Source organism: Macaca thibetana, chromosome X (genome assembly GCF_024542745.1).
Source record: "Macaca thibetana thibetana isolate TM-01 chromosome X, ASM2454274v1, whole genome shotgun sequence".
In the NCBI taxonomy this organism is placed as follows: Eukaryota; Metazoa; Chordata; class Mammalia; order Primates; family Cercopithecidae; genus Macaca; species Macaca thibetana.
The window spans coordinates 10,021,900-10,049,725 of NC_065598.1; the positions used below are offsets into that span (position 1 = coordinate 10,021,900).

Consider the following 27,826-nt stretch of genomic DNA (forward strand, 5'->3'; position numbering starts at 1 on the left):
CCATTTGTTTCTGAATTGCCTATGGCTGCTTTTGAGCAGTTCCCACAGGAACCATACGGCCTGCAATGCCAGAAAGATTTAGTAGCTAGTCCTTTACAGTGTTTGCTGACTTCTGCCTTTACGAATTAATCTGACCCTCAGTTTACGCATTGTAACTGAGGGACTGGAAAAGAATAAACTTTTTCCACCAAGTTTGCACACTAGAATCACTTGGGGGAGTTTTGGGGAACCCCAATGCCTGAGCTGCACCCCAGAAGATCTTGTCCCATTGGGCTGGGCTCCTGCCCAAGGTGATCCCTGTGTAGCCAGGTTGAGAACCACTGAACTAGATATGTGTGATGGCCCTTCGAGCTCAGCACTTTCATGACATGAACATTTTGTAAAACAAGTAGTACCTTCCAGCAGGAACAAACACTTGGAAATTATGACTGAATAAATTCAGCCTCAGCAATGAAGACTCGCATCTGATTTATGCTATTCCAAGTATCTGACTTGAGGAATTTAGAATCCACAGTTTTGCAAGGATAAAGACGCAATGCTATATAAATATAAACGGTTCCTTTGGAAGACCAACTTAAAATAGACTAACAGATTTAATGAGTTAACTTTTGATCTATGGAAATAATTCACTTTTAATATATCACAATTAAAACTATTATACATCAAATATAAGCCATTTGGGTGAAAATCTCAGCTGCCAGCCTGTTCTCTGCAGACTCCCCACTTGGAGGAAAGCCTCAGGCTCTCCTGTCTCTGACACAGATGGCTACACCTGGAAGGTAGTCCTGAAAATGAGCTGCAAACACTAGGAAATCTGGAGGATAGCAGATAATATCAAATACACCTAAATCATGTTTTGGGAAGGGATTAAAGAATATTTCATAAGCCTTTGGAGGTTTAAATATTGTTGAAACAGCCTGAAGCCTGGCATGTGCGGGCCCAGACTGCTCAGAGTCGGGCTGGGGGCATGGGTGAGAGAAGCCCGCTGTGCACAAAACTCTGGGGCTGCTTCCAGGCTGCCAGGCTGCCAGGCTGCCACTCAGGGCATCTGCAGATGGTGGGAGGGGAGCTCTGCAAAGTCTCAGCTCTCTACATCTCAAAATAGATTTGGTTTGGGGGTCACACAAGCAACTAAATGCCTCTAAGAGTAAAACTGAGCATTTCTCTTAATGTCATTAACAAAGATGCTTTGCTTCGACTCAGGGTGTCTCGGCTTCAGCACTATTGACATTTGGGGCTGGATGATTATCTGTTTTGGGGGGCTGTCCTGTGCCTTCAGGATGTTTAGCAGCATCCCTGGCCTTGACCCACTGTGTGCCAGTGGCAGCCCCTTCCTCTCCCAAGTTTTGAAAACTAAGCAATTGTATATTGCTAAGTTTACCCTATGGTCCTTATGGTTCCTTACCATCCTGTCTCAAAGTGGAATTAAGCTCTATTCTGAGGCAGTAGGGAACAAAATATACACACAAAATATATACAATCGTCCCGAGGTACCTGTAGGGGATTGGTTCCAGGACCCCTATGAATACAAAAATCCACAGATGCTCAGGTCCCTCATATAAAATGGCATAGTATTTGCATATAACCTGTGTATATCCTCCCATACACTTTAAATCATCTCTAGATTAATTATAATACCTAATACAATGTAAAAGCTTAGTAAATAGTTGTTACATTGTATTGTTTAGAGATTTTTTTTAAAGTCTGTACATGTTCAATACAAACAAATGCAACCATTTGTTATTTTTGTTTTGAATATTTTCAGTCCTTGGGTGGTAGAATACACAGATGTGAAATCCACAGATATGGAGGGCCGATTGTATAAGTACATGGTATTATTTGATCCTATCATTTGTGAATCACAAATATTTGATCACTGCTGCCTGAACTAAAGTTTTAAAAATTCAAATGGTCTCTTTATAAGACTTTCTTGAAAGAAATCATTGAGAAGGAACTCGTAGCAGAAAGGAGTGCAGAGACCTGAAAGACATTATTTTGCTTGACTATGTATTTAAAATTTGAAAGAATGGCTGGTGGGCTAGGATTTTCCTTTGTTTTATCTGATGGGCAACTTCTATCTACACAATACAGACTATAATCTAATTAAATTATTACAGGCTTTTCCACTTGTTTCAACAACTATTTACTACTGATAAAATACCTTGTAGCTTTTCAGAATGCTCTAGTCATTGAAAAATGAGTAATCAGACATAAAAGAACTACAAAATACAGTCACTGGGCTTGAGACATTGAAACACAATTGGGGAGGGAAGACTTATGCCCAAAGTATGTTTATTTTTAAATTTTTAATATGTTTTAGAGACAGGGTCTTTCTCTGTCATCCAGGCTGGAGTGTAGTGGTGTGATCATGGCTCACTGTAGCCTCCAACTCTGGGCTCAAGCGATCCTCCTGCCTCAGCCTCCAGAGTAGCTGGGACCATAGGCGTGTGCCATCATGCCTGGATTTTTTTTTTTAATTTTTTATAGAGACAAGGTTTCACTATGTTGCCCAGGCTGGTGTTGAACTCCTGGGCTCAAGCGATTCTCCCGCCTCAGCCTCCGAAGGTTCTGGGATTACAAACGTAAGCCACCGCACCTGGCCCAAAGAATATTAAATAATACACAAACAGCAAGTAATTATGAAGGAGTGGTTAAAAAATAGGGAATATTGGAGATTAGATAATTTTATTAAAAGTCAAATTAGAGTAGTCCCTCCATGAGGTTTGAGTTGGTCCTTTAAGAATAATCAAGAGTTGGTAGAGGAAGAGCTGGAAGGATTGAGGATTCACTTACATAAACTGTATTGTTTGACTTTGTATAAGAACATATACAGTCATCCCTCAATATCTGCAGGGGATTGGTTTCAGGACCTTCCCACAGATACCAAAATCCATGGGATGCTCAACTCCCTAATATAAAATGGTATAATATTTGCATATAATCTACCCATATCCTGCAATACTTTAAATCATCTCTAGGTTACTTATAATAATTAATACAATGTAATGGTACATAAATAGTTGTTACAGTGTATTTTTTATTTGTATTTTTATTATTTTTTAATTGTTTTTTTCCCCAAAAAACAATTAAATCCTTGTTGAATCCTTGGATGCAGAACCCACAAATATGGAGGGCCAACTGTGTTGTCCATATAACTACAGAAAAGGCTTAAAATTTAGAATAACGGGGGAAAGACAGAAGCATTCAAGGAATAACAATAGTAATGGAAAGAGGAACCACTATGCTTTGTCCAGGGCTTCCCAGGGGACAAGCATTATGGAGTTATTACTGAATTATTACCTCGGTTTTACTGATGAGGAATTGAGGCTTGAAAAATTAGTTTTGCTTTTTTCCCTTAAGTTCACACAGTTCTAAAATGGCAAGGCCAGGACACAAGTTGAAATCAGACTCTAAACCTGCCTTAGATCTGCTGAATCTTATAAATGGTGGCTCATCATGTAATCCCAGCACTTTGGGAGGCCAAGGTGGGCAGATCACCTGAGGTCAGGTGTTTGAGACCAGCCTGGCCAACCTGGTGAAAGCCTGTCTCTACTAAAGATACAAAAATTAGCCAGGCGTGGTGGCGCGTGCCTGTAATCCCAGCTTCTCGGGAGCCTGAGGCAGGAGAATCGCTTGAATGTGGGAGGTGGAGGTTGCAGTGACCTGAGATCACGACACTGGACTCCAGCCTGGGCTATGCAGTGAGACTCTAACACAAACAAACAAACAAACAAAATATATATATATATTTATATATACACATAGACATATATGTACGTATGAACGCTGAGTGGTTTTGTGCACAACCATATTTGAGATATCTCCGTCTTAGAAACCAGTTTAAATCTACAATTCTGACTGATTAGCGATCCGAGAAAGAGGAATGGATAACAGATTGAAAAGTTTGGTGACCATTTTTATATGTATCCACGCTTTGGCATGAATAACTAAATATGAATATTAACTCGTTTTGGTCTCTTAAGACATTTGAAATGTTGAACTCATAGACCAAGACTATAAATTTACATTTTTAGCCAGGGTAAATAATCACATTTCTAGTGATGAAATGATTTTATGGATCATCAGAGATTTACTCATTTATGCTAACACTTAGGTACAGAGAAACTATTGAGTATTGGATAATTCAATATTACTGTAAGTAAATAAAATGATTCCATATGGATTTCCATATTTCAACTTTGTATTTTTACTTATTTATATTAGAATGGAAACTAGATCATCTTCAATCATAGTCACCACTTCAAAGGATACTTCTTTGCTCAGTCCAGGGAGCCTGTGTGTCAAAAGTGAAGGCAAAAATACTTCGTGTCTCCATACTCTAACTCTCTCTCTCTTTCTTTCTCGCTAATTTTTTAAGGGTGCTATGTTTGGACCATAGTTGTTTCTGCTTTAATCATAGGTGATGATTAGTCAGGGGCAAAATGGGGTCCCTGGGTCTGAGCTCCAAAAGGTAGTCATCTGACTGTAGTTATGCTTTGGAATTTTCCATGGCCTCATGTTCTGCATTGTTAAAAATGGTTCCTATTTACCCAGCTGCTCCCACCCGCTAAATGCTAGGCTAGACACTTGGACCTATATTATCTCATTTAATCCTCCCAAGATCCCTAATGAGCAGGTATTATCATTCCCATATTTTTGTAGGAGATACATTGTTGTTCCAAGGATCAAATAATACTTGAAAGTGCTTTGCAAACTGTCAATCTGGAGATTTACAAATGCTAGTTATTATTCTTGGTAATAGATGGTTCTTGGTGTTTGATCAACAAACACCCTTGAACCACATCTCAAAACAATGTAAAGCAGCATCTTGACAGATTACTCCACCTTCCTGTACTACCACTCAGCCCTGACCTACAAGACAGTTTTCTTTTTCTAGTGGTATGGAGGCAGCCCTACGGCCTTGCCTAATATGTTATCAGATGAACGTTTTATTGATATATAATATTTGTACATATTTATGGGGTACATGTGATATTTTGTTACATGCATAGAATTTGTAATGATCAAGTCAGGGTATTTAGAATGAAAGAGCTACTGGAACCAGTTAACAAGCTGGACACTATAAATAAGTGAGGCCCTTGTTTGCTGGGACCCTCTAGAGCTTAAATCAGCAATCCAGAGGCAAAAATAGCATCTCCCTCCAAGCCCCTTAAGTGAAGTGCATACGGCTTCCCCATGTCTCCTAGATCTTTCAGACTCACTCACACAGGCCATACTCAGTGTGTGAGTCTAAAAGCCTGCCCATTTCACTCTTCTTGGCTTTGAATCTGACCATGTCAACCGAGAGTGACTGAGCTCTGAACAGCTGTGTCAAGGGTCAAAGAAGGGGGAAATAAACACTCTACCAGGTCAGGATATTCATCCTAACACCTAAGTTGGTAAAAATTCCATAACCAATAAAGCAAACCCACCAGCTGGCTTGGTTAACACAATAGCACTTCCGCAAGTTTGCCTCTCATAATATCTTCCTAGGGATGGATCCTTTCAGAGTGGAAATGACATAAACTGCTTGTGAGCCTGGATATTTATCTGACCTATTAGCCCTGTTCAGGAAGGAAATGGAGACCTCTGAGGAAAGCATGTGAGAAGGGCTAGCAGTCCAGCCCGTGAACAGTAGACCTTTCATAAGAAAGCATCCAGCTGGATTTTTTTCATGGATTGGAGTCTTCATATTTTGCCCTTACTTGCAACTCCAAAGGACTGAACAGTGTGAATGTCACTGTTTGCTTTCTGTAAATGTTGCTTTTTAATGAAATGCATTTTCACTTCAGCTTTTGGAATTAGGCAATTTCCAGGTATCAACACCAAAGTCAGTGGTTTTTTATTATTATTCACATTAAAAATTATCTCATTGATTGAGCTCCATGGAGCTCTTTTCATATCCTATCTATATAATCTTATTACCTGTTATAATGAGCTCTAGACCATGGAAGCAACGACTTAGCTTTGTTATTCATTTCTGCATTCCCAGAGTTTACTCAGTGTTTATCTCATAGTACCTACATAAAATATTCCCTGAGTAAACAAATAAGGTTTTTTTCTTTCTTTTTTTAAAAAGCAGGATCTGATAAAGCAGTTAGGGAAAAAAATATTTATAAAGGCACAAAAGGAATAGAAGCTGCTCATGATTTCCATATTGTTTCAGTAATAAGAACCTAGTCTATCCCAATGTAAATAAAAACCATATTTTCTGGATTTTCCCCCTCAATAAATAGCAAAAGAGATATAAGGGAGGAGGCAGATTATGATACCGCTATTCTAGGCACTCTGCACAACTGGCACAGAAGAGAGCACAGAGAATAAAACACCCCAGGGTCCCTACAGTGGAGGGGTTGGAAGCCGCCTTCTTCTACAACTCCTTCACTTCAGCGCTTTCCTCCTCCTCCAGTCCCAGTCGATATTGAAGTTCCTCCCTCTTCCTATTCTAAGAGAGACAGCTGCTAACAAACAGCCCAGGGCCAACTTGCTTTATCATTTACTCACATACCAAAGGAAACCCTACAATAAGAAAGAAAGCTAGCCCCCTGAGCTCGTCTGACTAGTCTAGGCTTCCTGTGTATCATGTCAACCATCTTTTCCTCATCTGTCTAGCTGTGTATAAATGTGACAGCCATAGTATAAACCCAAATGCCAGCTTTTCTTTTCTTGGAAACAGCTGTAGATGCTCTGACAGCACCTGTGGTGCTGATCCAATCAGATTAACCAGAAACATGAAAGAGCTGCTCCCCTCCGCCCCTGCCACCCGCATCCCCAGACTTCAAATTGGGCCTTGTTTTTAAAGCCATTTCTTTCAATTCACCACTCACTGCTTCTTAAAAGTTCATTTTACTACTTAGCTTGGTTTAGAAAGGACAAATCAAAGTTTCCACCCAATTATAATTCCTTTGAGAGTTGTTCAAAGTTTCCCATGGCCGCCAGAAACACATATCAACCCTATAACCACTGAGTAATTTATGATACTGTCAAGAAATCCACGATTGGATTACACCAATGAAGGTTTTATTGTAACAGTAAATGCCCAGATAAAATAATACCTCATGTACATCCAACACTTACTATGTGCTAGTCACCATGCTCGGCACTTTACAAGCATTTTCCTTTTTGATGAGACATGCAAAATGTGTTTTCCTTTGTCAGCTTAAAGGCCATACCTCATGGGTATGCAACAACATTGTGTCATACCCAAAAGTCCAGAATATAAAGTGATTAAGTTTTAAGTGGATTTTTGCAATTGCATTTGTATCAGATTTTTCCAGGATGTTTATGCCACATACTGAAAATAAATCAAATCTTTAGCCACATTCACTTTCTCAGACTACTTATGCCCACTTTATGGCGATGTCAAAAAATTTACCAGTCTAAGAATAATGTATATATTAAGACATTCAGGAAAACAATTATCCTAAGAAGGGAATTAGTGAGCCCATTAAGCTGCAACCATGATTCCTTTGTTTCCTCATTGACATCACTGTCCTAACTTTGCTTTCTTTTGCAGTGTCCCCGAGGTTGTCTGGGTCCATGTACATGAACACAGCTCCAGGCATGAAGTCTGGCCCTTCAAGACAACCAAATCTACACTGGCTCAGCTATAGAAAATATCAGCATGGGAACATCTTCTAGGCAACTTATTTTGGTGGCCCTGGAGGCATCACTCCAAAGCCACATCTCTGCAATAATTCCCAGACAGCCTGGTAAGGCATCATCCTACACCCATGATGGTGGTTTATTGCCAGGCCAAGTGGGTTTTTAAAAATTACCATAAAATCATTGTGTTTACTCCTGAAAACATCAGAAGAGATGTCAGAAATTTCAGAACCACTCAAAAGGCAATCCTGCCTGTGCTGGCTGGCACTGTTAACCGCAGTAGGAAGTAGCAGGAAAGACACAAAACTGGACAGCAGGGAACTGTGCTCTAGTCCTAGTTCAGAGTCACTAACCCACTAGGTAATTGCGGAAAACTTCTTTTACTACTCTCAGCTCTACTTTCCTCATCTGCAGAATAAGGATGGAATGACGTGAGTTCCAAGGTTGCTTCTGGCTCTAAAACACTATTTTGGTTTATAGTGGGCATTAGCATTCTCCTTATTGTGAATCGAAAAGCCAGAAGAAATAACCATGCCTTGTCCCCACTGTGTCTTACTGCCCTAGAGAAGCAGGAAAAGAATCACATTTGTGTCTGGACCTAAGAGCCAATCAGCAACGACATCTCCTATTTCTTCCTAGTTTTATGGAGCAAGACCCTGAATCTCACACTTTTACATGTTTCTGTTGACAGGGTGGTAGTTTTTGACCTGTGATACTACTTCTTTTTGCTAATTAAAAAGGAGACTACAAAATCTAAAGTAATGTGAATGTCTCTTCCCCCTTTTATTTCTTCCATGAACACAGTAACCCTATCCATTCTTATATTCTCACATGAAATTTATTTCAGAAAATATACATTAACCTCTCTCTCTCTCTCTACAAAAATTAAAATTAAAATTTAAAAAAACTTCACTATTACTCTATAGAAAATAGTAAAAATGGCCTAAACCCTTAACCTTGCATTTAAAGACTTTCAAGACCTCCCCTCTAGGTGACTCTTCCAACATCCTCTTTCCTGGCTCCCCAGTTGGCACCCTGTGCTCTAGCTAGGACTGTCTAAACTTCCAAAGCTGTCTTGCCTATTCCTGCCGACAGGTCTCTGCTGGTCTCACTCCTGCAGAGCACCTCACTCTTCTTTGATGCTTAATCCACATATCTGTCAAAGCAGCTTAAATCCCACCACCCTGAAGCAAGGTTTATTGTCTACTCAAAAGCAGATTCATCTCTTCCTCCTCCGAATCCCAAAACACTCGCCTAACGCATCAATTCTGTACATGTCCATCAACAAGTGTTTATTAATTGTCACATCTCTGCCCTTTGGCAGGTGCTTCAGAAACAGAACTATAAAACACATTAAAGCAACAATATAGACTCTTATCTCACATACACATAACACAAGCAGTGGTTAAAAAATATTTGGCAGTCTACATCCAATGTCCACACACTTTACCATTACACATTCTGCCTCCTAGTTTCTAACAGTCGTTTTGACACGTGTTGCAGGCTTTCTGTAGGCCAGGCACAATGCTAAGGGTTTACATGAAACACTTTATTTTGCTCTCCCAATTTTCTGCAAAAGTAAGTACTATATATTAGCCCTGTTTTATAAATGAGTAAAATATAGCACAGGAACGTTAACAAGGTGCCCAAGAATTACGTTTACACAGCCACATGATGAAGAGGTACCATGTGTACTTGTTTGTGCATTTTTCGAACTCTCTGAGCTTACCAAGAATGATTCTGACAATAATAAATCACTAGGCAATAATACCTTGCTCTCTGCAGGTGAAGGAGTTGAGAGAAGACTCATTCAGAAAATAGACAGGTGAGGAGGGGGAAAAGGAAGCTGTCTTGAATTTCCCATTAAGAACACATGCCTGGAGATGCTTTCTTTTATTCTATCTATCATAAATATCCTTGTACCAAACTAACAAAATTAAAATATAGTTTTAATATATTTTACAAATATCTGGAAATCTTATTTTAATCACACGGAAACTATTAAAAATATACATTGCAACACATTGTATACATGTATGGAAATATCAGACTACCTTATAAATATGTGCAATTATTAAGTGTCCAACTAAAAATAAAAGAAAAAATACATATCTATATTGCAGACTAAACAAATGCTGCCATGAAATTAGTACAAACAGTATTGCATATTGGAGTCAGTTGGAACTGGTGAAACTCCATATAATTACAACATTTTAGAAGACATGTGTCCGAGTTATTCACATACCACATGGTGAAACATCATATAGTGTATCTGTATTTTAGATTAAAATCAACTGGGAATTATTGTGAACAAGTTTGAAAAACTATATAGGGTTACACAAAGAACATCATACGGGAGGGGCGGAGCAAGATGGCCGAATAGGAACAGCTCCAGTCTCCAACTCCCAGCGCCAGCGACACAGAAGACCGGTGATTTCTGCATTTTCAACTGAGGTAGTGGATTCATCTCACTGGGGAGTGCCAGACGATCGGTGCTGGTCAGCTGCTGCAGCCCGACCAGCGAGAGCTGAAGCAGGGCGAGGCATTGCCTCACCTGGGAAGCGCAAGGGGGAAGGGAATCCCTTTTCCTAGCCAGGGGAACTGAGACACACAACACCTGGAAAATCGGGTAACTCCCACCCCAATACTGCGCTTTAAGCAAACAGGCACACCAGGAGATCATATCCCACACCTGGCCGGGAGGGTCCCACGCCCACGGAGCCTCCCTCATTGCTAGCACAGCAGTCTGTGATCTACCGACATGGCAGCAGCGAGGCTGGGGGAGGGGCGCCCGCCATTGCTGAGGCTTAAGTAGGTAAACAAAGCTGCTGGGAAGCTCGAACTGGGTGGAGCTCACAGCAGCTCAAGGAAAACTGCCTGTCTCTGTAGACTCCACCTCTGGGGACAGGGCACAGTAAACAATAACAAACACAGCAGAAGCCTCTGCAGACCCAAACGACTCTGTCTGACAGCTTTGAAGAGAGCAGTGGATCTCCCAACACGGAGGTTGAGATCTGAGAAGGGACAGACTCCCTGCTCAAGTGGGTCCCTGACCCCTGAGTAGCCTAACTGGGAGACATCCCCCACTAGGGGCAGTCTGACACCCCACACCTCACAGGGTGGAGTACACCCCTGAGAGGAAGCTTCCAAAGTAAGAATCAGACAGGTACACTCGCTGTTCAGAAATATTCTATCTTCTGCAGCCTCTGCTGCTGATACCCAGGCAAACAGGGTCTGGAGTGGACCTCAAGCAATCTCCAACAGACCTACAGCTGAGGGTCCTGACTGTTAGAAGGAAAACTATCAAACAGGAAGGACACCTACACCAAAACCCCATCAGTACATCACCATCATCAAAGACCAGAGGCAGATAAAACCACAAAGATGGGGAAAAAGCAGGGCAGAAAAGCTGGAAATTCAAAAAATAAGAGTGCATCTCCCCCGGCAAAGGAGCGCAGCTCATCGCCAGCAACGGATCAAAGCTGGACGGAGAATGACTTTGACGAGATGAGAGAAGAAGGCTTCAGTCCATCAAATTTCTCAGAGCTAAAGGAGGAATTACGTATCCAGCGTAAAGAAACTAAAAATCTTGAAAAAAAAGTGGAAGAATTGATGGCTAGAGTAATTAATGCAGAGAAGGTCATAAATGAAATGAAAGAGATGAAAACCATGACACGAGAAATACGTGACAAATGCACAAGCTTCAGTAACCGACTCCATCAACTGGAAGAAAGAGTATCAGCGATTGAGGATCAAATGAACAAAATGAAGCGAGAAGAGAAACCAAAAGAAAAAAGAAGAAAAAGAAATGAACAAAGCCTGCAAGAAGTATGGGATTATGTAAAAAGACCAAATCTACGTCTGATTGGGGTGCCTGAAAGTGAGGGGGAAAATGGAACCAAGTTGGAAAACACTCTTCAGGATATCATCCAGGAGAACTTCCCCAACCTAGTAGGGCAGGCCAACATTCAAATCCAGGAAATACAGAGAACGCCACAAAGATACTCCTCGAGAAGAGCAACTCCAAGACACATAATTGCCAGATTCACCAAAGTTGAAATGAAGGAAAAAATCTTAAGGGCAGCCAGAGAGAAAGGTCGGGTTACCCACAAAGGGAAGCCCATCAGACTAACAGCAGATCTCTCGGCAGAAACTCTACAAGCCAGAAGAGAGTGGGGGCCAATATTCAACATTCTTAAAGAAAAGAATTTTAAACCCAGAATTTCATATCCAGCCAAACTAAGTTTCATAAGTGAAGGAGAAATAAAATGCTTTACAGATAAGCAAATGCTTAGAGATTTTGTCACCACTAGGCCTGCCTTACAAGAGACCCTGAAGGAAGCACTAAACATGGAAAGGAACAACCGGTACCAGCCATTGCAAAAACATGCCAAAATGTAAAGACCATTGAGGCTAGGAAGAAACTGCATCAACTAACGAGCAAAATAACCAGTTAATATCATAATGGCAGGATCAAGTTCACACATAACAATATTAACCTTAAATGTAAATGGACTAAATGCTCCAATTAAAAGACACAGACTGGCAAACTGGATAAAGAGTCAAGACCCATCAGTCTGCTGTATTCAGGAGACCCATCTCACACGCAGAGACATACATAGGCTCAAAATAAAGGGATGGAGGAAGATTTACCAAGCAAATGGAGACCAAAAAAAAGCGGGGGTTGCAATACTAGTCTCTGATAAAACAGACTTTAAACCATCAAAGATCAAAAGAGACAAAGAAGGCCATTACATAATGGTAAAGGGATCAATTCAACAGGAAGAGCTAACTATCCTAAATATATATGCACCCAATACAGGAGCACCCAGATTCATAAAGCAAGTCCTTAGAGACTTACAAAGAGACTTAGACTCCCATACAATAATAATGGGAGACTTCAACACTCCACTGTCAACATTAGACAGATCAACGAGACAGAAAGTTAACAAGGATATCCAGGAATTGAACTCATCTCTGCAGCAAGCAGACCTAATAGACATCTATAGAACTCTCCACCCCAAATCAACAGAATATACATTCTTCTCAGCACCACATCGTACTTACTCCAAAATTGACCACGTAATTGGAAGTAAAGCACTCCTCAGCAAATGTACAAGAACAGAAATTATAACAAACTGTCTCTCAGACCACAGTGCAATCAAACTAGAACTCAGGACTAAGAAACGCAATCAAAACCACTCAACTACATGGAAACTGAACAACCTGCTCCTGAATGACTACTGGGTACATAACGAAATGAAGGCAGAAATAAAGATGTTCTTGAAACCAATGAGAACAAAGATACAACATACCAGAATCTCTGGGACACATTTAAAGCAGTGTGTAGAGGGAAATTTATAGCACTAAATGCCCACAAGAGAAAGCAGGAAAGATCTAAAATTGACACTCTAACATCGCAATTAAAAGAACTAGAGAAGCAAGAGCAAACACATTCGAAAGCTAGCAGAAGGCAAGAAATAACTAAGATCAGAGCAGAACTGAAGGAGATAGAGACACAAAAAACCCTCCAAAAAATCAATGAATCAGCCAGGCGCGGTGGCTCAAGCCTGTAATCCCAGCACTTTGGGAGGCCGAGGCAGGCGGATCACAAGGTCAGGATATCGAGACCACAGTGAAACCCCGTCTCTACTAAAAATACAAAAAAAATTAGCCGGGCGCGGTGGCGGGCGCCTGTAGTCCCAGCTACTCAGGAGGCTGAGGCAGGAGAATGGCGGGAACCCGGGAGGCGGAGTTTGCAGTGAGCCGAGATCGCGCCACTGCACTCCAGCCTGGGCAACAGCGTGAGACTCCGTCTCAAAAAAAAAAAAAAAAAAAAAAAAAAATCAATGAATCCAGGAGTTGGTTTTTTGAAAAGATCAACAAAATTGACAGACCACTAGCAAGACTAATAAAGAAGAAAACAGAGAAGAATCAAATCGACGTAATTAAAAATGATAAAGGGGATATCACCACCGACCCCACAGAAATACAAACTACCATCAGAGAATACTATAAACACCTCTACGCAAATAAACTGGAAAATCTAGAAGAAATGGATAATTTCCTGGACACTTACACTCTTCCAAGACTAAACCAGGAAGAAGTTGAATCCCGGAATAGACCAATAGCAGACTCTGAAATTGAGGCAATAATTAATAGCCTACCAACCAAAAAAAGTCCAGGACCAGATGGATTCACAGCTGAATTCTACCAGAGGTACAAGGAGGAGTTGGTACCATTCCTTCTGAAACTATTCCAATAAATAGAAAAAGAGGGAATCCTCCCTAACTCATTTTATGAGGCCAACATCATCCTGATACCAAAGCCTGGCAGAGACACAACTAAAAAAGAGAATTTTAGACCAATATCCCTGATGAACATCGATGAAAAAATCCTCAATAAAATACTGGCACACCGGATTCAGCAACACATCAAAAAGCTTATCCACCATGATCAAGTGGGCTTCATCCCTGGGATGCAAGGCTGGTTCAACATTCGCAAATCAATAAACATAATCCAGCATATAAACAGAACCAAAGACAAGAACCACATGATTATCTCAATAGATGCAGAAAAGGCTTTTGACAAAATTCAACCGCCCTTCATGCTAAAAACGCTCAATAAATTCGGTATTGATGGAATGTACCTCAAAATAATAAGAGCTATTTATGACAAACCCACAGCCAATATCATACTGAATGGGCAAAAACTGGAAACATTCCCTTTGAAAACTGGCACAAGACAGGATGATGCCCTCTCTCACCACTCCTATTCAACATAGTGTTGGAAGTTCTGGCTAGGGCAATTAGGCAAGAGAAAGAAATCGAGGGTATTCAGTTAGGAAAAGAAGAAGTCAAATTGTCCCTGTTTGCAGATGACATGATTGTATATTTAGAAAACCCCATTGTCTCAGCCCAAAATCTCCTTAAGCTGATAAGCAACTTCAGCAAAGTCTCAGGATACAAAATTAATGTGCAAAAATCACAAGCATTCTTATACACCAGTAACAGACAAACAGAGAGCCAAATCAGGAATGAACTTCCATTCATAATTGCTTCAAAGAGAATAAAATACCTAGGAATCCAACTTACAAGGGATGTAAAGGACCTCTTCAAGGAGAACTACAAACCACTGCTCAGTGAAATAAAAGAGGACACAAACAAATGGAAGAACATACCATGCTCATGGATAGGAAGAATCAATATCGTGAAAATGGCCATACTGCCCAAGGTAATTTATAGATTCAATGCCATCCCCATCAAGCTACCAATGAGTTTCTTCACAGAATTGGAAAAAACTGCTTTAAAGTTCATATGGAACCAAAAAAGGGCATCTCCAAGACAATCCTAAGTCAAAAGAACAAAGCTGGAGGCATCACGCTACCTGACTTCAAACTATACTACAAGGCTACAGTAACCAAAACAGCATGGTACTGGTACCAAAACAGAGATATAGAACAATGGAACAGAACAGAGTCCTCAGAAATAATACCACACATCTACAGCCATCTGATCTTTGACAAACCTGAGAGAAACAAGAAATGGGGAAAGGATTCCCTATTTAATAAATGGTGCTGGGAAAATTGGCTAGCCATAAGTAGAAAGCTGAAACTGGATCCTTTCCTTACTCCTTATATGAAAATTAATTCAAGATGGATTAGAGACTTAAATGTTAGACCTAATACCATAAAAATCCTAGAGGAAAACCTAGGTAGTACCATTCAGGACATAGGCATGGGCAAAGACTTCATGTCTAAAACACCAAAAGCAACGGCAGCAAAAGCCAAAATTGACAAATGGGATCTCATTAAACTAAAGAGCTTCTGCACAGCAAAAGAAACTACCATCAGAGTGAACAGGCAACCTACAGAATGGGAGAAAATTTTTGCAATCTACTCATCTGACAAAGGGCTAATATCCAGAACCTACAAAGAACTCAAACAAATTTACAAGAAGAAAACAAACAACCCCATCAAAAAGTGGGCAAAGGATATGAACAGACATTTCTCAAAAGAAGACATTCATACAGCCAACAGACACATGAAAAAATGCTCATCATCACTGGCCATCAGAGAAATGTAAATCAAAACCACAATGAGATACCATCTCACACCAGTTAGAATGGCGATCATTAAAAAGTCAGGAAACAACAGGTGCTGGAGAGGATGTGGAGAAATAGGAACGCTTTTACACTGTTGGTGGGATTGTAAACTAGTTCAACCATTATGGAAAACAGTATGGCGATTCCTCAAGGATCTAGAACTAGATGTACCATATGACCCAGCCATCCCATTACTGGGTATATACCCAAAGGATTATAAATTATGCTGCTATAAAGACACATGCACACGTATGTTTATTGCAGCACTATTCACAATAGCAAAGACTTGGAATCAACCCAAATGTCCATCAGTGACAGACTGGATTAAGAAAATGTGGCACATATACACCATGGAATACTATGCAGCCATCAAAAAGGATGAGTTTGTGTCCTTTGTAGGGACATGGATGCAGCTGGAAACCATCATTCTTAGCAAACTATCACAAGAACAGAAAACCAAACACCGCATGTTCTCACTCATAGGTGGGAACTGAACAATGAGATCACTTGGACTCAGGAAGGGGAACATCACACACCGGGGCCTATCATGGGGAGGGGGGCGGGGGGGAGGGATTGCATTGGGAGTTATACCTGATGTAAATGACGAGTTGATGGGTGCAGCACACCAACATGGCACAAGTATACATATGTAACAAACCTGCACGTTATGCACATGTACCCTACAACTTAAAGTATAATAATAATAAATAAATTTAAAAAAAAAAAAGAACATCATACATAGTAAAAAGTTAAAAAGGAATGACTGATAACAGGGATTTTACAAACATCTAGTAAATTCAATATTGTTTTCTAATACAAGGCTTGGAAATGGTAGGTGCAGTGGTCCCTTTTCTGGGAAGCCTTTCTCCATCTCTCGGGGCTGGGGTCAGTACCTTTGCTTTGGGCACAATGTGCTTCCCGCCACCATCAACAGAGAAAGTATTTAGTAGCTGTTGGAATTCCCTACTAGACTACAAGCTCCATGAAGGCAGAGACTGTTACTGTTCATATTACCTTAATTTATTAAACACATATTAACTTAATTTTTTATGACCTCTCAAAAAACCTATATTAACTTTCATTGTTCTTCTTTTTTTTTTTTTTTCTTTTTTGAGACAGGGTCTTTGCTCTGTCACCCAGGTTGGAGTGTAGTGGTATGGTGGTGTAATCACTGCTCACTGCAGCCCTGATCTCCCAGGCTCAAGTGATCCTCTCACCTCAGCCTCCAGAGTAACTGGAACCACAGGTACATGCCACCATGCCCAGCTGAATTTTTACTTTTATTTTTGTTTTTATTTTTAGTAGAGACAGGGTCTTATTATGCTGTCCAAGCTGGTCTCAAACAACTGAGCTCAAGCAATGCTCCTTTTTGGTCTCCCAAAGTGCTGGGACTACAGGTGTGAGCCCCCCATGCCCAACCATATTGTTCTTAATAACATAGGTTCAAAAGGCCTAAAGCAAGCAAAATGACAGAGCTATGAAGAGGACTTGAAAATTTCACTCTCAGCAAAAAAAAGCTGGAAGCATTCCCTTTGAAACCAGCACAAGGCAAGGATGCCCTCTCTCACCACTCTTACTCAACATAGTATTGGAAATTCTGGCCAGGGCAATCAGGCAAGAGAAAGAAATAATGGGTATTCGAACAGGACACAGGAAGTCAAATCGTTTCTGTTTGCATATGACATGATTGTATATTTAGAAAACCCCATCATCTCAGCCCCAAAACTCCTTAAGCTGATAAGCAACTTCAGCAAAGTCTCAGGATACAAAATCAATGTACAAAAATCACAAGCCTTCATATACACCAATAATAGACAAGCAGAGAGCCAAATCATGAGTGAACTCCCATTCACAATTGCTACAAAGAGAATAAAATACATAGGAATCCAACTTACAAGGGATGTGAAGGACCTCTTCAAGGAGAACTACCAGCAACTGCTCAAGGAAATAAGAGAGGACACAAACAAATGGAATATAATTCCATGCTCATGGATAGGAAGAATGAATACTGTGAAAATGGCCACACTGCCCAAAGTAATTTATAGATTCAATGCTATCCCCATCAAGCTACCATTGACTTTCTTCACAGAATAGAAAAGCTACTTTAAATTTAATATGGAACCAAAAAAGAGCCCATATAGCCAAGAGAATCCTAAGCAAAAAGAACAAAGCTGGAAGCATCACACTGCCTGACTTCAAACTATACTACAAGGCTACAGTAACCAAAAACAGCAGGGTACTGGGACCAAAACAGATATATAGACCAATGGAACAGAACAGAGACCTCAGAAATAACACCACACATCTACAACCATCTGATCTTCGACAAACCTGACAAAAACAAGCAATGGGGAAAGGATTCCCTATTTAATAAATGGTGCTGGGAAAACTGGCTAGCCATATGCAGAAAACAGAAACTGAATCCCTTCATTACATCTTATACAAAAATTAACTCAAGATGGATTAAAGACTTAAATGTAAAACCCCAAGAAAAACCCTAGAAGAAAACCCTAGAAAACATAAAAACCCTAGAAGAAAACCTAGGTAATACCATTCAGGACATAGGCATGGGCAAAGACTTCATGACTAAAACATCAAAAGCAATTGCAACAAAAGCCAAAATTGACAAATGGGATCTAAACAAACTAAACAGCTTCTGCACAGCAAAAGAAACTATCATCAGAGTGAACAGGCAACAACCACCTACAGAATGGGAGAACATTTTTGCAAGCTACCCATCTGACAAAGGTCTAATATCCAGAATCTACAAGGAACTTAAACAAATTTACAAGAAAAAAACAACCCCATCAAAAAGTGGGTGAAGGATATGAACAGACACTTCTCAAAAGAAGACATTTATGCAGCCAACAAACATATGGGAAAAAAAAAGCTCATCATCACTGGTCATTAGGGAAATGCAAATCAAAACCACAATGAGATACCATCTCAAGCCAGTCAGAATGGCAATTATTAAAAAGTCAGGAAACAACAGATGCTGGCGAGGCTGTGGAGAAATCGGAATGTTTTTACACTGTTGGTGGGAGTGTAAATTAGTTCAACCATTGTGGAAGACAGTGTGGCAATTCCTCAAAAATCTAGAACCAGAAATACCATTTGATCCAGCAATCCCATTACTGGATAGATACCCAAAGGATTACAAAGCATTCTGCTATAAAGACACATGCACACATATATTTATTGCAGCACTATTTACAATAGCAAAGACTTTGAACCAACCCAAATGCCCATCAATGATAGACTGGATAAAGAAAATGTGGCACATATATACCATGGAATACTATGCAGCCATAAAAAAAGAATGAGTTCATGTCCTTTGCAGTGACACGGACGAAGCTGGAATCCATCATTCTCAGCAAACTGAAACAGAAACATAAAACCAAACACTGCATGGCCTCTGTCATAAGTGGAAGTTGAACAATGAGAACACATGGACACAGGGAGGGGAACATCACACACTGGGGCCTGTCGGGGGTGTGGGGCAAGCGGAGGGAGAGCATTAGGACAAATACCTAATGCATGTGGGGCGTAAAACCTAGATGATGGGTTGATAGGTACAGGAAACCATCATGGCACATGTATACCTATGTAATAAATCTGCACGTGTATCCCAGAACTTAAAGTTTAAAAAAAAAAACAGAAAATTTCACTCTCCAAGTGGAAGGCCTAAGTGCACCTCTCCTAGTCATTAATTGATTACACAGACTGAAAACATTAACGAGCTTATGGAAATTTTGAAGATATAATAAACTTATTCTAATATTTATTAAGGGATACTGCATCCATAAGTGAGACCACGTGCAATTATCTTGAGCCCTGATCTTAAGGGATTTAAACTAGAAATCAATAAACAGAAAGACACATTTTTAAAAATACACATATTTGTAACTTCAAAAAAAAACCCTTCAAGATAAGACTCTTCCCACAAAAAATATACCAAGTTCAAAGTTGACTTGTACCCATCTACCAAACATTCAAGGAATAGATAAAATATTTTGCGTGATCAGAATATAGTTATTACTGCTATGTTTGTTGTCATCTCTTGCCTGCAGAATGAAATATCCCTAATGAAAATACCAGTCACTTGAATTTGTCTCCATTTTAGATTCAGGAAGATTATAATATTAAATAAATGCATGTATGTATATGTATATGCAAATATGTGTGTGCATCACACACCATAGCACTAGAACCTGCACTATGCCTGCTACTGGTTTTCAAAGAAGAAACAAGTTACAGAAATTCTAATAAAAAAAAGTCTAGCTCAGTATACACTTACAACTTTCCTAGTTGCAAACTGGGAAAGATTTTTCAAACATAGAACCTTACAATCTATAAATTAAACCCAAGAATGAAATCTCATGTCTTCACTTCCAGATAAAAAGTGCTACATAGAAATGCTGAGCTTTAGTTGGAATTTTTAAATCAAACTATTAAAAAATTATAATGGGATGATCCATTGACACATGCATTATACAAACAAACTTCCTCAGCCAGCCTTTAGAATAAGAATGGCAAAACAATAGTTTGGAACTTCAGCTTCAGCTAATTTGAAGGGGCTATGCTGAAACTGAAAGGCAAGGAAAGGTCAGTTTTTTTCAATTTGTATATTTTTATAGGTGTAATTAGAGAAAAGAAACAAGAGCTCCAACCTTGTATGTTGGAACTGAAAAAGAGGAACTACTGAATTTTAATTCCTTGAAAACTCTGGAATGCATTAATTATATTAAATTCTCTTATATATTATGTGGTTCACAAATCAAATTTTTTCTCCAAGTGTGAAGGACTGAGAGGCTTCTTAAAAATTCAATTAAAATGATGTAAAGATATGTCCACATTATGGATACGCTCCACTTAGAGACCTTTGCACTTGGCAGGAAAACTTTTCTCTTTTCATCTTAGTAGAGTTTAGGAAATGCTACCTTGATTTTCGCCTTGCTTCAATATTTCATGAGTGCCTCTCAATGCATAGTCTCCAAAAGCGTTAGATTACTGACATGATGCTATTTTACATGATGTGGATGATTTTATTTGTACGAGTTCTACATGTTGGAATTTTTATCTTTTCTTCTTTTACACTTAGAAAAAGATTGTAATGTACAAAATGATATTCCGATTTTTTTTATATAAACACACATCTCTTATACTGAGATCTAATGAGTAAAATATGTCCCCCAAAGTTTAGTATTATTATAAGAAATTATTCTTCACAATAATTGCAGAATTCCCTTCTTCATATAATGGACTTTTACTAACAGAAGGACAAAAATGTTTCCAAAGACACTGGGGTCCTTACATATGCAAATTAATAAAGCAAGTTTATTGTCTTATCAATGAAAGCATCCTCAAATTCCTCCATGCTTTATCTGTGTTCCCACATCATCACAAATCCACATCTATATGAGATCTTAGAGCTACAGAAAAATGCATGTTCAGAGTACATTTCAGACCAAAGTAGTAGTTACCAGAAACATACTTCCTTGGTTTTGGTCCTCTTGGTATGCTATTACTTCCTTCAAAAATCAACATTTACATTGTCCTTAGGCTTTAAATAAAACAAAGATGTACATATGTTCATAAGTATGTGATAACTGAAATATCAGACATCCAAATGTCATAACTGTTATTATTTTTAAAATTCTAACATAAGTGGCATGTTTTAAAACAAACATGCTATGTTGGTCAGCTATTTGTTCAAATGCTCATAAGTATATCTTGTTGAATGGCTGTAAATGTGTTTTGGTGCATTGGATGCTGTTTATATGCTTATATTTCTGTAACTAGGAAATAAAAAGAAACCACATCATTAATTATCAGGCCCTCCATGTGACAGTACAACAACCGATAAGCCACTGGCTCAATTAAAGTGTGCAGGGCTTGTACCTGAAGAGTTTCGTTTTTTGATTAAAAAAAAATCAAAAAAACGAAACTCTTTTCATGTCATGCTAGAGCATGACAGGATTTCTTCACAAATTTGAAGATGTTATGTAAATATTTAATAACTCTGCTGTGACAGGCCATGAGTACTGAGCAGAACTTGACTACAAGATTTAAATAAATATCAAGCCTGGGAGTTGTTAAATATTGAACATCATTATGATTGTGGTGTTTCAACAAACAATCATTAAAAGGTAGTGCAAATCCAATCAAAGGAACATTTTTGATAAAGAAACAAAGATCTAGCATGTTTACATTTTGGAAAACAAAAATCAAACATCTCTATTCAGTTATCCTAAATATTCTCCCTTCAGCTCCACCACCAACAAAAAAAGGGGTAAAGAAAAAAGATTACCTTGGTTTGTAAAAATTAATAGCCTTATCAATTTCTGCAGAATTTGCTCTAGAGGCACAGCTCATACATGCATTGCCTTTACTATGATTAACTTTGGTGGTACTTTTCTCCGGTGCTGCCATGCACTGTTCTGGAAAGCCTGTCATCGTTTGTCTTCCGTTGTCTGTGTCACCTGAGTCCTTGTGCTTGACTTCCTCTACATGGTTTAAAGATGGATTTGCACCAGTAATTCTTTGGATATTTGAAGTGAAACATGCTGCCCAGGTGATGCTTTTGTTGCCCAAGTGACATTGAGAAGCAGGAATTCACTTCAGCATATCGGTTTCCCTCAACATGTCAAGAAATAGCAAAGCCAAATCCCAGATGTGGTCCGTTAATCCCACTGTCACAAAATAAACTATGTGGTCCCAGTAAACACAACCACTCATTAGCGCTAAGGAGAGGTGATAGAAACCATTTGTTAAAGGTGACACTGTTTTCTAAGTGATAACACTCTTTTGATCATGTGATTCATTTTGTTTGCTCAACAACATGGTATGTGTTTATCCCGAGAGGAAGGACTTCAATATATATTTACTTAGAGCTTTTAATTTATACTTCCTTTCTTTTAATTGGTGTCTTATGATCTAAAATTAGCTGGTGAACATAGTATCTCACTCAAACTCTCTCAGCTGAGTTTTCAATAATCAGACCCACTGTTACCTGAAATTGAACAAACATCTGGAGACTTGGCTTTTTATTTCTTCCCTGGTGCTTTCCATCCATACCTAGAGAGCAATTTTTGTTTTTTTTTTTTAAGACAGAGTCTCGCTCTTTTGCCCAGGTTGGAGTGCAGTGGCGCAATCTTGGCTCACTGCAACATCCACCTCCCAGGTTCAAGTGATTCTCCTGCCTCAGCCTCCCAAGTAACTGGGATTACAGGCACCCACCAACACACCTGGTTAATTTTTCTATTTTTAGTAGACATGGGATTCCGCCATGTTGGCCAGGCTGGTTTTGAACTCCTGACCTCAAGTGATCTGCCTGCCTTGGCCTCCCAAAGTGCTGGGATTATAGGCATGAGCCACCATGCCCTGCCTTGAAAGTGATCCTTTTATTTCACATATAGTCATATTAATTATTATCCCCCAAGCTGGAGTTAGGTTAATAATTTCATGTAAAAAATGAAGTTCAAATAGTCTTGACTGTAACCTTACTGAATAAAGAGTCTACACGAAAAGGAATTCTTTCGTGAAACCTGAGATTGTCAGAGCACTGCGTGTCACCAATAAGCTGGATATCATTTACACAAGGAATAAAAGGTCACGTGTCCCCTAAAATCCCACATTTGCTACAGACATTCTTCCCTCTATTCCTTTGTTTGTGCAGTAACTAGATACAGGTACAATGAGAGTGAATTAGTTTTCCCAGATGAGTGAGAAAAGTAAATGTTCCCCAAATGCCCAAAGCCAGATTTTATCTGTCATTCTCTCTCTCTCTCTCTCTCTCTCTCTCTCTCTTTCTCTCTCTCAGAGAGAGGCAGCACTCTCTTTGGAAGAACTGTAAGGATTGAAAATGATCCAGAAAAACTGCACGGATTGAAAATGATCCAGATTTTTAGAATTTGCCCTCACCTTGACAACACTAAAATTACAAGCAGCAGTCAACTTTTATAAGATACCCTTATTGTGTAACATTTATAGGCTGCCAAAAACATGCTAAAACTAATCAGATAACAAAGGTGAGGAGAAAACCTTCACCTGTCAGGTAGCTAGCAGTGAATACACTTTTTATTTCCATGACATTTTCTGGCAGAAAGGGGTTGGCTTAAGGCGGATCGGACTAACCTTCAATTTGTCATAGCGCTCACTCAAAGCTGCCACCTGATGATCGCGGTGCCGCCCAACCAGTTTACACAAGGCACAGATTAACTGGTCATCGGTCACGCAGTACATATTCACCTTCTCATCCTCATGCTCCAAGCACATCAGCCCCCGGATGTGTGAGTCCGGAATTGGCTCAATCAGACGATGGCCTGTAAAGGGCTTCTTATTCGGGTGAGTGGCTTTCAGGCACTCATCACAGTAGGATACTTCGCAAGTGACACAGGTCTTCACAGCGTCCTGGGCAGGATCCTGGTCACAAAACTGGCAGAGGACCTTCTCGGCGGAAGTCATGGTGTTGGCGTCAAAGGCCCGCTCCCGACGGGTCTCACTGGGAGAGTTGGGCCCGCTCACTGATGCTTTCTGGAACCTGTCGATGATGTTCTGTAGGGTGACGTTGCGCTTGAGCCCGTCTAGACCTCGCTGGCTGAGGGTGATGACATGCCGGCAGGTGGGGCACTGGAAGGCGGTGATGGACTCCACGGACTCGTTGGTGGCACAGTGTGATACTAGGATGCGGTGGGCACAGTTGAAGCAGAGGCTGTGTGCGCAGGGCAGTAGAAGAGGGTCCTCAAAGAGCTCCAGACAAATAGGGCAGGTCAGTTCTGACTCCAGTGTTTCCATCTTCAGGCAAAGCTCTCTTGTGTCATCAGCAAAACCCAAGGAAGCTGATCAGCTATCTGGAAACAAGAATGTAAGATCTGATTAGGCACAGGGAGGTCAACCATGGGGGGGTGTCAGCTTTGAATGCATCTCAGAATAATTCCAAACACAGGTCATGAAAGGGTAAGTGTGTGTACATTCCAAATAATTCTCTTTCTATTCACTGGGGGCCATCCTGAGCCATCATATACCAGTTAATATTTTCTCGAAGTTCAGTAACTGAAAGTTTACAATTTTGTTTTTGCAATTTTGTTTTTTAAAAGGCCTTATTCAAAACTGGAAAGTAATTGAAACTGTAATTTCAGAATAATCTTATTGTGTCAGAGTCAGGTTTAACCTTGCACAGAAAATTAAAATGTAGAAATATTCATCAATAGAGTCTTTTATAAATTTGAATTTATAAACTTACATATTAATGTATATGAGATTTAAGGACTTTTACTCTGCAATACCAAACCAGGTTTCAGAACGGTGGGAAGGCAGTAACTATAGAAATGGACATGAAATGTATATGAAATCAAATGCAGGGATTTCAGCAGAGATGATCGTGTTTAAGTATGGGATGTCATTTTCCAAAATATATTCCCGAGAAAAAACATTGACTTTCACAAAGATGATTGTGATACAGGCAATATTTCTGGCATGTGTTCATTATGCTTCTGAATAATTCTATTGTATAATCCGGCAGTGGGACGTGGGTAGGCAGAACGAAGCGGAGAAAAATATCTGGGGGCTTTTTTGGTGGCTGCAGTAAGTTTGAGTACCAATGACTAATATTTAGAGCAACAATTTAGTTAATTAGAATAAGGATTTCAGTGGTTATCATATTCATTTGATAAGTTATGTTATGACAATGATAACGATTACAGTATGACAATGATAACGATTACAATTTAAGGAGGCTTACAAAACTGCTGAGGGACCCTTTTGGCCAAAAAACTCCCATCACGGGTTTGTCACTGTTGCCAGCAAAAGGTCAGGCTGGCGGGAGGTCAGCCTCACACTTAGAGCTGTGTTGGCCTGGGTACGACCTCTGCCAGCTTTGTTGCTCCCCTCCAGGCCACCCGAGGGTGGCCCAGCTGCCTGCTCCCCTCGCCATAAAGACCTGAGTGCTTTTGTGAACTCTCATCTGCCTTCCCATCAAAAAGGGTAGTGGAAGGAATTCCACACAAACCCCAGTTCATTAAGGGTGAAGAGGCCTCATGCTCATTAGCAGGCCTGGGAACCAAGCCGCTTTGAACCTTCTCCCTTTCAAGACCATTAGCAGAGGTCTGCAGACCAGTGATGGGAATATTAGATGCAGCCCACTGCAGGCTGTGGGAGAACAGTGCAGTTCACCCAGTGGTCGGGAGGTTCAAATCACCCACAGGGGTGGTGGGGAGAGCATTCTCAGCCGGATTTATGGGAAGGCTTCACATCCAAAGCTATGTTTAGTGATTCTGACAATCAATCGTTTGTATTCATACCTCTGCTTATTTACAAAATTTACGGTTTCTAGAATACCCTGACCCCTTCTGAAATAGCATCCCTCAGAAATACCATATGGTGCTTTGGTGAAATTAATGCTCATCTTGCTACCAACTGAATGGTAACTGATCATTAAAAGTATAAAGTATGTCCTGAGCCTGTTAAAAATTAAATAGCTACTGGCTTCATAAAAGTCTGGTATCTTAAAAAATCTTCAGCCATTCACTAGTATTTACTACATAGGAAAGAATAAAAGAGCAACTGTGACTTGAAATATTAAAGCTTGTACATCTTTCTATAACCTGCAATGGAAACCCTAGGGTTGCTGTTGTAAGAAACATATCATCCCCACTTGGTCTCAGTTACCTGTTCCTATAGATGGCTCAGAAGAAATGGAAAGTTTTTTACCTATTAATAATTATTTTGGTTAATCATAGAAAAAAATGTAGAATTATCTTTAAATCAAAGTTCTTCCACCTTCTCATCAAAAGCATATAAATTAAAGGAAAAATATTGCCCTTTTGGTCTGCTTTGTTCTTGGATAAAACAAGAATGCCTACCAATGAATCTCAATAGAAGGATGAGCATCAAATTATGTCTGGAGAGCTATGATGACTGTATTTTTAATGCAGGTGCCAGGATTCCATCCCAAAGAGGTGTGATGAGAATTTCTAGAAAGGATTCCGCTGGAGAGACCTCAGTGGAAATACTGACATTTTATTCATTCCTTCAACAGATGTTTACTGTGTGCCAGGCACTAAGTTAGCTGAAGAAGCCAGAATCTGGGGTTCACATCACCTCATCTCTATTATCACGGGCCAAGCCAGCATCATCTCTTATGTAGACTATCATAAGACCTTTCTAAACAATCTCTTGGCTTCTGTTCACTCCTGCCCTTCCCCCTATAGTCTATCCTCCACTCAGAAGCCAGACAGCCTGTTGTTAAAACATGACAGAACATGCCTCTCCTCTTGCTCTGCCCTGTAAGGGCTTCCCATTTCACCCAGAGAGAAATTCACCAGAATAAACTAGACCCAGAAAACAAAGACTCAGACAGTGAGCTCACTTCCTCCCATGCTACCCACTCCTCTCTCTGCTCTGGGCACATGGCCTCATTCTGACTCCTCAAACATGCCAAGCACATCAATCCCCTGCTCGCCCCTGCAAGGTCTTCAGAATCCACATGACTCTCTGCTCCAGTGTCACTTTCTCTCTGAACCCATATAAAACCAATTCCCCTTCTACCACTATACCACCTACCCATCGTGGCAATTCTTCCCCCATCTCGGTTTATTTTTCTTTATAATATTTATTACTGACATATTCTTTTAGTTTGCTTATTGCTCCTTCTGTCCCCACTGTCCTCAACACTAGAATATGAGCTCTGTGAAAGCAGAGATTTTGCTTTGCTGTTGGAAGAATGTACCACCAACACCTAGAACAGCACCCAGCACACAAAAGGACTCAAACATTCATTGATTCCATTAAATGTACTGACTTTCCAGCTAAAACCAAAAAGAATCAAACATAGCCCTTGACTTTAAGGATCTCTCAATATATTAGAACAGAGATCAGCAAACTTTTTCTACTAAGGGTAAAACAGTAGACATTTTTGGCTTTGTGGGCCAAAAGGGCCCTGTTGCAACTACTCAATCTACCACTGTAGTGCAAAAGCAATCAGACACAATACATAAAGGAATGAGTATGGCTGTGTTCCAACATAACCATATTTGGAAAAACAGGTCACAGGCCAGCATTGGCCTGCAGATCTTATTTTGTTGAGCCATGTATTAAAAGATAGAGGCATATACAGATA

At 39.9% G+C, this 27,826-nt stretch overlaps 1 protein-coding gene across 8 annotated transcripts in view; it reads right to left on the reverse strand.

The window, feature by feature from the left end:
- Positions 1–27,826, reverse strand: part of MID1 (midline 1) — a 391,573-nt gene that overhangs the window by 108,250 nt on the left and 255,497 nt on the right. For 7 of the 8 annotated variants that reach the window (XM_050777270.1, XM_050777269.1, XM_050777271.1 and 4 more), the window contains exon 2: positions 23,845–24,560. In XM_050777270.1, coding sequence (XP_050633227.1) covers positions 23,845–24,504 — 660 coding nt within the window. In that variant the 5' untranslated portion in view covers positions 24,505–24,560. The remainder of the gene's footprint in view (positions 1–23,844; positions 24,561–27,826) is intronic. The other variant, XM_050777273.1, reaches the window with a different exon arrangement.